We start from the raw sequence: 10,072 nt of genomic DNA, 5'->3' as shown, positions 1-10,072 counted from the left end.
GGTGTGAATGCACACGCTGGGAGGAGTGCGTAGACGTGCTGCTCTTCTGCAGGGATCCAGCCTCTTTCAGCTGGCCCCGAAGCACGGAGGGAGTGTTTGTAAGAGCCGGCATGAGAACACAGGAGTTCCTGTGTGCAGACCCACAACCCCACATCTCTGCGAGAGCAGGTGCTCCTGCCATCACCAGGGACTCAAAGGGCCTGGTTAACTGTCTTCGCCAGTTACATGTCTCTGTGCTGTTGCTTCCTCAGAGAGGTGACCTGACCTGCCTAAGGGGTCAGTGGTAAAGCTGGCAGCAGAGCCGTGAATCCTGACCATAGTGCCCTGCACTAACTACTAGGACATACTACCAAGGCGGTCAGTGGGCAGGGGCTGGATGCAGGCCTGTCACCGGGAGTGAACGTGTAGGAGAGATGAGGGAGGTGTGTCTGTACATGGACATCAAAACATGTACTGAGTTAAGGCTGATGAGAAAGGGTTGGTGGGAAAGGGATTCAAGAAAACTCCCATTCCCCCCTCCACCCCAGCTCTCTTCTCTCTGGCTGTTAGAGTCCAGTGAGTTCCAGAACTGCTCAAGCTCAGTCACTTGGACACAGAGGTCTGTGGATAGGACTGAATCTTACATGGCAATTTTTAAAGTCTTCATCCCTCTGGGGAAGAAGGATTTTGTGTGTGTTTCAACCAGGCATTCAAAATCTCTCCTCTCCTTGGAAATCTTCCTATTCACACTACAGACCAGAGGAAAGCAGCTTTTAAATGTGGCACTGACAACTTTCAGGCTTTTGTCCAAAGTCTTGCAATATTTGGAATTTTTCCCAAGGCCCCTGCTCCTGGAATCAAGGGACAACATGAGAATTGCAGCTTTTGTTTTTTTAAAAATGTTCCTGGCTTTTTCATTGTTTTCTGGTTTCTGTGTGATGTAAAGGTTCAGAAACCAGAAAGCAATGAAAAAGAACCCAACATTTTTTTAACAAGCTTGTGATTTATAAGCCAACGTCTTAATTTTTGAAGTCTGACTTGTGGTTTTGAAAAGGTACAGACAAGGGCAACAATTAGCTGTATGAAACAGCTTCTGTATGAGGCGAGGTTAATAAGACTGGGACTTTTCAGTCTGGAAAAGGGACAACTAAGGGGAGAGGTCTTTGAAACCATGACTGGTGTGGGAAAAGTACACAAGGAAGAGTCATTTACTCCTTTTCAGAACACAGGAACTAGGAGCCATCAAATGACATTAACAGGCAGCAGATTTAAAACAAATGAAAGGAAGTGTTTCTTCGCACAATGCACAGTTAATCTGTGGAACTTCTGGCCAGAGTATATTATGACACCAAGTTCATCATTAGCTGGACAAGTTCTTTGCTAAATATTGACAGATACTATTATTGCTGCAGGACAGGTTGTGCCCATTTCTCATTTATCCATATGACCTCTTTACACTACTCTGCCAGAGTATTAAAAAACATAGGTTCATCAATTCTGAATGGTTTAGCTGTCCAAAATGCAAAATGCTGGAGGGTTAAGCTGCTAATTGCTCTAACCTACATCCTTCTCAGTGGATGCTGAGCCACTGTGAACAGCAGAATGGATCCCTCTGAAAAGGTGGTATCAGATCACAGACATGATTTGTGCTTCACTCTCCCAGTTATTTTTTTCAGATAGGTATGTTGGCTCAGTACTAGTTGGGAGATGGGGAAAAAAACACTTTTAAGAGACTTACAATGTTTGGTATCTATGTAATGTCTTTCACTTGAGCTAGCAGAGATTAGCGAGCAGCGCTGTGACATAGACAGGTATTGTTTCTCCAATAAAACAGATGAAGAAACTGAGGCACAGAGGTTAAATGACTTGCCCAGAGTCAGACAGTGAATCCGTGGCAGATCTGGGAGTCTAGCCCCTAACTGATCCACTGCTCCCTGCCTGGGGTGCTCCTCATTTTCATTTATCTGGGCTCACTGATCCAATACACTGCTCTGAAATTGACACGATCTTCCATAAAGCCTTCGTGAAATTCAACTTCAGCCTGGCTCCCTGTCGACTCCCAGAAGAACAGCTGCTTCCCACGAAACACTGTCATCTTCATGGCGTGCACATCGCGTATCTGAACAAAGGAAGGAATGAATCATGACTGCAGAGCTGCCTGCCTCTTTTCAGCCAGAGCATTGTTTGTGCTATGCCAGGACCCCTTCGGGAAACACCCACAATCCAGGGGACCTGGTATTACACAAGAAGGGAGGTCACAACAGTTGGAGCTAGAATCCCAGTTACTTCAGTTGAGTCACTCTAAATCAGGGGTCTTCAGCCTACGGCTTGGGAGCCACATGCAGCTATTTAAGGGCTTCTTTGTGGCTCCCAATGCTACATAGTAGGGTCTCATGATTCGCAAACTTAATGTTTGTGAATTCAATTATTCGCGAGCAGCCAAGCAGCGGCTTCTCTGGGGCTCCGGGCAGGAGCGCCAGCAACCACCGCTTCCCCCAGGGCTCCAGGCAGGAGCGCTGGCAGCCACCGCTTCCCCCAGGGCTCCAGGCAGGAGCACCGGCAGCCGGGCTCCAGGTGGGAGCCACATTCATGAAATTCAACATTCGCGAGGGTTCTCAACACGGAACCCTTGCAAATGTTGAGACCCTACTGTAATTGCAAAGTAAAAAAAAATAAACCCTCCTGATCATTTTTGATAAATAGAGAATGTCTAAAAGCCCAGCAATGAACAACTCATATCTAAATAGCCAATGATATGTGATCTTGAAACATTGGCTAACTTCTCCATTTATATGTGCAGTGCATTGTGGGATACGGTATTGTATCTGTGTTTTGATTGTGTTGCTAATAAAGTCTTGATTTTGAAAAGGAAAAGGAAGCTTGCAGCATTCCTGCTGTGAAGGGCAATACACATTTTAAGAAAGAAAACTGAAATTAAACAAGACGTAAAATTGGCATAAAATAGGTTTAGGAATGAAAGTCAGGAAGATAGTGGTACAAACACACATGTAAAGTGTGAGGAAACAGAATATGTAAAAGGTTTGTGAGCATCCTGCAGAAAACATGTGTCGCATTACAAATCATTGTGTGCACGCTGTTCTTAAAATAGGGGTTGTAAAGAGTATGGTTTGACGTTATTCATTAAGGACCATCTCATATTCACATGCATTGCAGCTCTTGAATTATTGAGTTTCCTACCAAATTGGAAAAAATGGCTCTTGCTATTTTGGTTGCTGACTCCTGCTCTAGACCTACATGGTATAATTGAGATCAGAACCTGGACCTATGTGATTTCTAGTGTTCTTTGAACCATGAAGTGCAGAAGCAAACTTCTCAGGGCCTCCAGGGGAGCATGGGAGCATGCCTTAGATGTGCCCCACCTGAGGCTGAGGTCTCACCGAGATGTAATTGGCATGTGTTTGGTTGTTTTCCGTCCCCAGGTCCATGTAGAGGGCGTGGATGGCTATGCGATACCGTGGAGCCACATCGATAAAGGTCCGACACGCCACTTGTCGTTTTGGGTCTGACAACTGTCCAGGACTCACTATATCACCCCAGGGACCAAAGAGCTGCACATCACAGTCTGGGATGGGGAAGATGGGTAGGGGAGAAAGCAATGTGGAATACTGTGTTGGGTACATCCATACAAAATAAAGCATCCTCACCTAGAAAGTTCCCCAGTGCCCTCCAGGTGGGGATCTCAAAGCATCTGTAAGCATATTGCATGGCCTCACCTTCACTATGGAATGACAACAATGGAGAGGACTATTCCCAACATGCAATTTTCTGCCTTCAGCTGACATTCTTGGGGGGCCCTAGAGGACTTTCAACATCTCCTGTACCCTTTGGCCTCCAGGGGCAGCCATGAACCACACAGTGGAATTCAGTGGGCCTTCTTTCCCTGCCCCTGCCCTCAAGCCACCATGAAAAGTTCAGCCAAGTACCTTGGTGGTATTTTCTTGCTGCTGCTTTGCTCTTGTACTCAAGAACTACACCATTCCCTGGCAGGAGGACACGCTGTCTCACCAACAATGTGTTGGTCCTGGAGTTTATAGATGACACTGTCAGCTTCTTACAGCCTCTCCGCCACATCATCCGTCCAGAAAAGAGCACCATCTCCCCTGTAACAAAATGAAAGAGTCACACAGGACACTTTTACCACAAAGTGCTCTACAGAGCAAGTCCCAAAGTCTAACATCTGTGAAAAAGCAAAAACATTCAGCATCAAGGTGATGATCATCAAAGGAGAGGTAATGTGGTCAGAATGGGCAATGCCTGACTCCCCAAAATGTTGTCTAGAATGAGCTGAAATTCAGAAAGCACTGAGGGAGTCAATGGAAACACTTCAATGACTCCCTTAAACAGAGTCCGATCTTCTGCAGTATAAACAGTGATAAAGCTGAAGACGTAGCCAAGGGGAGATCTGAATGAAGAGCGGCTGTCGATAAAGCATGTGAACCCTTTGAGGAAGACAGATGTAAAAAACTGACTGAAAAAAACCCCACCATTCACCATCTCAAGTCCTCAGCAGTACCATTTTCACGTCATATTGCACCTCATGGCTACAAATCCATGAAAAAACCCATTATGCCGTGAGACCACCATCAGATACAAAGACTGACGTATACATTGCCGTTCTTAAGAAATTGCAAAATTGCTTTAGAGGTGAATGTAAGGACCACTTCGCCCATTACGAAATGAGCACCTCTGCCATGGAACACAGCAGCTGTTTCACAGTGCTACACAGCAGCGCCAGAAAAAAGGTGAAGAAGAATTGGGTATCTAAATGAAACCACAAGGACATTTTAAGCAGCAAGTTTATAACTGTGCACACTGGAGGCTGACAAGGTGACTGTAGCTAATACTTTGCTAAAAAGACGTTGTGTGCTCTTTACAGGCCACCACTGGTCAGGACCTTGATTCTATGTTTCATCTTGGAGATGGAGCCACTATCACCCAGGGCTTTGCTCATTCACTGTGGTCATTTCTACACTAACACCACTAATTGATGCACTTCATTAAGATAGTTAAAAATACTTTAAGCAGAACTACAAAAAGATCTCAGCAAACTGAGTGATTGGGCAGCAAAATGGCAAATGAAATTTAATGTGGGTAAGTGTAAGGTAATGCATGTTGGAAAAAATAACCCAAATTACACGTACTACATGATGGGGTCAAATTTAGCTACGACAGATCAGGAAAGGGATCTTGGAGTTATAGTGGATAGTTCTCTGAAGACATCCACGCAGTGTGCAGCAGCAGTTAGTAAGGCAAATAGGATGTTAGGAATTATTAAAAAAGGGATCGATAATAAGACAAAAGATATCATACTTCCCCTATATAAAACTATGGTACGCCCACATCTCGAGTACTGCGTGCAGATGTGGTCTCCTCACCTCAAAAAAGATATATTGGCATTAGAAAAGGTTCAGAAAAGGGCGACTAAGATGATTAGGGGCTTGGAAAGGGTCCCATATGGGGAGAGGCTAGAGAGACTGGGACTTTTCAGTTTGGAAAAGAGGCGATTGAGGGGCGATATGATAGAGGTATATAAAATCATGAATGGTGTGGAGAAAGTGAATATAGAAAAATTATTTACCTTTTCCCATAATACAAGAACTAGGGGACACCAAATGAAATTGATGGGTAGTAGGTTCAAAACTAATAAAAGGAAATTTTTCTTCACACAGCGCACAGTCAACCTGTGGAACTCCTTGCCCGAGGAGGCTGTGAAGGCCAGGACTCTATTAGGGTTTAAAAAAGAGCTTGATAAATTTTTGCAGGTCAGGTCCATAAATGGCTATTAGCCAGGGATAAAGTATGGTGCCCTAGCCTTCATAACAAGGGCAGGAGATGGATGGCAGGAGATAAATCACTTGTCTTCTGTTCTCCTTCTCTGGGGCACCTGGCATTGGCCACCGTCGGCAGATGGGATGCTGGGCTTGATGGACCTTTGGTCTGACCCAGTATGGCCATTCTTATGTTCTTATGTTCTTATGTTCTAACTGCATGTCAGCCTGTGCTTTACGAATTCAGGCTGAACCTCTCTAATCTGTAACTCTCTCATCCAGCAACATCCGTGATCAGGCACGATTTTAGTTAGCCGGATGTCCACTCATCCTGGGCTGTTATTTAGCAGTAATTTACCCCTAAATGTCTTCTAAGAGCCAGTAAGCAGTGGAAGTGTTGGCAAAGCTGTAGACAATATTGGCCTCCTGTGGTTTGGCAAATTCTCTCATTTGGCACTAATCAGGTCCCAAGGGTGCCATACTAGAGAGGTTCAACCTGTACAAAGATGACATGGTTTCTGCCCTGAAGATCTTCTAATCTCTATAAGCATGACATGCACACACAAGACAAGATCCAGAAGATCAGTTCTGGAGAGATATGGGGTAGGGAGGATTCTTGATCAGGAGAAGACTTCTGTGGCTAAAAAGAGAAGCAGATGACTAGTTAGGAAATCATTTATTCCCAATTCGCGGTCTAAGGCCACGTCTACACTTGACCTTAAAGTCGATTGTAGATGGATAATTCCAGCTATCGCAATTCCATCTACAATTGACTTAACCAGCTTTTTTCTCTGAAGGAGTGAATGGGCTGTTCCCACTAGATGCGTGAAATAGAAGCCCCCAAAGACATATAGAATCACGGAATCATAGAATATTAGGCCTGGAAAGGACCTTGAGAGGCCATTGAGTCCAGCCCCCTGCCCCAATGGCAGGACCAAGTACTGTCTAAACCATCCCTGATAGACATCTTTTTAACTTGTTCTTAAATATCTCCAGTGATGGAGATTCCACAACCTCCCTAGGCAATTTATTCCACTGTTTGACTGCCCTGACAGTTAGGAACTTTCTCCTAATGTCCAACCTAAACCTCCCTTGCTGCAGTTTAAGCCCATTGCCTCTTGTTCTATCCTCAGAGGCCAAGAAGAACAAGTTTTCTCCCTCCTCCTTATGACACCCTTTTAGATACTTGAAAACCACTATCATGCCCCCCACAATCTTCTCTTTTCCAAACTAAACAAGCCCAGTTCTTTCAGCCTTACTTCATAGGTCACGTTCTCTAGACCTTTAATCATTCTTTTTGCTCTTTTCTGGACCCTCTCTAATTTCTCCTAATCTTTCTTGAACTGTGGTGCCCAGAACTGGACACAATACCCCAGCTGAGGCCTAACTAGTGCAGAGTAGAGCGAAAGAATGACTCCTCGTGTCTTGTTCACAACACACCTGTGAATGCATCTCAGAAATGCTAAGACCCTTCCTGTAAAGTATGTCAGACTGTTCAACCTAAGAACAATTGGGTTGGTCTCAAACATGTTTATGTATCTAGGGGTTTTATTTTGAAAACCTGCCTTGCAACATTCTCCAGGAGGTAGCCACCTGAAATAACAGAGTAACTGGTGTGTTCTGCTTCCAGGTGGTATACTAATTGTACTTGGAGGTCTGATCGGGAGAAAGCACCAGGGGGAGCTTACATGGGTATCTTGAGACTCTCAGAATGCACACCTGCCTTTTGTTCAAAGATCTGAAGGCTGAAAGAAGCTATTATGATCATATAGTTGGACTTCCTGTATTAGACAAGCCAGAGAATCCCACCCTGCCGTTCTTATCTCTAGCCCTTAGCTTGTCAAGGTCAGCCATGGAAGTGGTTTGATTTACATTATTAACCTGCCCACACTCCATCGCTGCAGCATCTGGCCCCTCATGCATGAACAGCGTCACTTTGGAACTGATAAAATGGGCAGCCGTTTTTGCCTCATCCCACACATACCTATCACTGCTAAAGGGAGAACTCAGAAGAGATCAGGAGAGAAAAGGCAGTGGTTTAATTAGCATGTGGGAAGACAGACGGGCTGGCGGTTATCTTGCAGAGTTCGATTTAGCATGCCTGGTGAGGATGCACTAAATCGAACTGTCATAGGGCCACCATCGACCCCAGGACCCCTGGCAGTCACGAGGAGTAAGGGAAGAGTTTCTCTCCTCGACCTCCCGCTGTGTGGACACTGGCAAAAAGCGATTTTAGATACATCGACTCCAGTTGCACAAGTCTTGTTGCTGGATATGTGTATCTAAAATCCGCCGCTCTGCCCATGTGCCCCGTGCTTGGTGGGAGACGTGCGTGGCAGTGGTGGTGGCTCCACTGAGCCCCTGGCATTGAGTTAGAGCAGGTGAGGCTTGGGGTACCTGGCTCTGGGGGAAGGGTAGGGGAGTGGGTTAGAGCTGGGGATGGGAGTGGCTGACTCTGAAGGAGAGGAGGGGGACCGAGTTATAATTTGGGGCTGGGGACTCCTGGCTCTTCAGGAGCGGGAGGACATTGAGCCACATGTTATTTTCTTATTTTTATCTATCTGTCTATAATTGATAGATAGATAGATAGATAGATAGATAGATAGATAATACATGGGTCTTCGCACTCTATCCATGGCTCTTAGTCCCTTACTGGTTGGCCACCCCTGGTTTCAGGAGCTAACACATTCGGGCTGGTCCACAGTTGGAAACCCTCTGTTGAGAACACCCTGCTGTCCACCCCCAGCAATGGGCATGCCACGCTACCAGCCAAGGTATGCGTAGAAGTAACGAGGAGGCAGGTGCAGAATTCTGAAAGTCCCCTGCCACGGATGAACTCTGCCAGCTTGGGAACTTACCTGCACTGCAATTTAGGGAGCTCTCCATCACCTGGACTGTTACCACTTCCCCCAAGGGGCGTCCGATGGCCACCGTGCAGTCACTGACCTGCAGGCCAGTCATGTTGATGACCCCAGTGGAGTTGAGAAAGAGCCTTCCACAGACACCTGCGCAATAAAATCAACAGCAAAGACCTGGTGGATAGATAAGCGCAGCAGGAGGCATGTACGCCCAGTGAAATGCTGAAATCTCTCCCAATACATTGCAGCTTCTGCACTGTCCCATTTGCAGGCTGCCTCGAGCAGAGATCGCAATCACTGCTATTGTGCAAGAGCCAGCAGGGTGTCTGATCTCTGTGCAAGACACACAGTGAGACAGTTATTGGTTGTGGTGCTACCTAGCCAAAGAATACAGCAGGCCCAGGAAGCACAGGGGAGGGAGTTTTTGCTCATAACTCCCTTCTTACAGGTAGCCCATGGCATGCTTGGAAGACATGACCCACACTGAGACTTGCAATGAATTCACTCCAACTTTGAGCCTGCAGCAAACCTGACTCAAGGTGCACGCTGGGAGCTTCTGGCTCCCACTGTGAATGCTCCTCACAGCCCCAAATGGGATGCTCTTCACAGCACAGCGGAGCAGGTGTATGCTGAGCAGAGCTTCCTCATCACCGGAATGATTAGCTGGACCAAAGTGCTGTACCTGCCTGGGGCTTTCACAAAACCAAGCTGGGAGGGAGCTGCCTGGATCTGAGCTCGCCTTGGGCTGGCGTTAGGCTCCGCAATGGAATTCAATGGATTTTAAAGGCTCATGAGCCTGACTCTGAAGTCTTGACCCAGCAAATTTCCTACTGGAAGTACTGGAGCGCTCTCAACCTTAGGGCTGCAGGACTCTCAGGGTAGGTCTACTCTGCAAAGTTATTTTGAAATAACAGCCATTATTTCAAAATAACTATCTTAGCATCTACACAATGCAACCGCTGGTTTGAAATAATTTCAAAAGAGCAGTTGGCTTATTTAGAAATTAGTAAACCTCATTCTACGAAGAATAGCGCCTATTTTGAATTAGCTATTGCAAAATAGCTGCTGTTAAGGCAGGGAATAGAGCCTATTTCAAAATAAACCTCAGTGCGTCCAGTGGCTGTATTTCAAAATAGGCTCTAAGTAAGCAGATGCTGTATTTTGAAATATCTAGGAGCTATTTCAAAACACTTTTTTGTGTGTAGCAGCATTATTTCAAAATAAGCTCTTCCGGAATAGCTCATTTCGAAATAAGGCTGCTGTGTAGACATACTCCTCAGACTTCTTGCCTGAGCACTGGCTGAGGACATCACGCTGTATAAAAGTGAGGGACAACCTGGGCTAGTGAGCAGGCTACATGACTGGGTTGCAAGATTGTCATGACCAGGATCCTCTCCCAGGACAGGGTAGTTTTGCTAACTGCATTTGCATACCTAGAATTTGTGG

The 10,072-nt window shown here is 45.9% G+C and overlaps 1 protein-coding gene across 2 annotated transcripts in view; it reads right to left on the bottom strand.

Annotated features, from left to right (window-relative positions):
* Window positions 1-1,232: 1,232 nt before the first annotated feature.
* The window catches only part of ADAMTS13 (ADAM metallopeptidase with thrombospondin type 1 motif 13), a 45,755-nt gene continuing 36,915 nt past the window's right edge, over window positions 1,233-10,072 (bottom strand). For both annotated transcript variants that reach the window (XM_075015217.1, XM_075015216.1), the window contains 4 exons: window positions 8,627-8,773; window positions 3,924-4,100; window positions 3,378-3,562; window positions 1,233-2,098 (listed from right to left, as the gene is read on the bottom strand). In XM_075015217.1, coding sequence (XP_074871318.1) covers window positions 1,940-2,098; window positions 3,378-3,562; window positions 3,924-4,100; window positions 8,627-8,773 — 668 coding nt within the window. In that variant the 3' untranslated portion in view covers window positions 1,233-1,939. The remainder of the gene's footprint in view (window positions 2,099-3,377; window positions 3,563-3,923; window positions 4,101-8,626; window positions 8,774-10,072) is intronic.

The sequence above is a fragment of the Carettochelys insculpta genome, chromosome 21 (genome assembly GCF_033958435.1).
Source record: "Carettochelys insculpta isolate YL-2023 chromosome 21, ASM3395843v1, whole genome shotgun sequence".
Lineage (NCBI taxonomy): Eukaryota > Metazoa > Chordata > Testudines > Carettochelyidae > Carettochelys > Carettochelys insculpta.
Note: the sequence above shows the minus strand (reverse complement) of the source record. Positions and strands in the feature narration are given on the sequence as shown.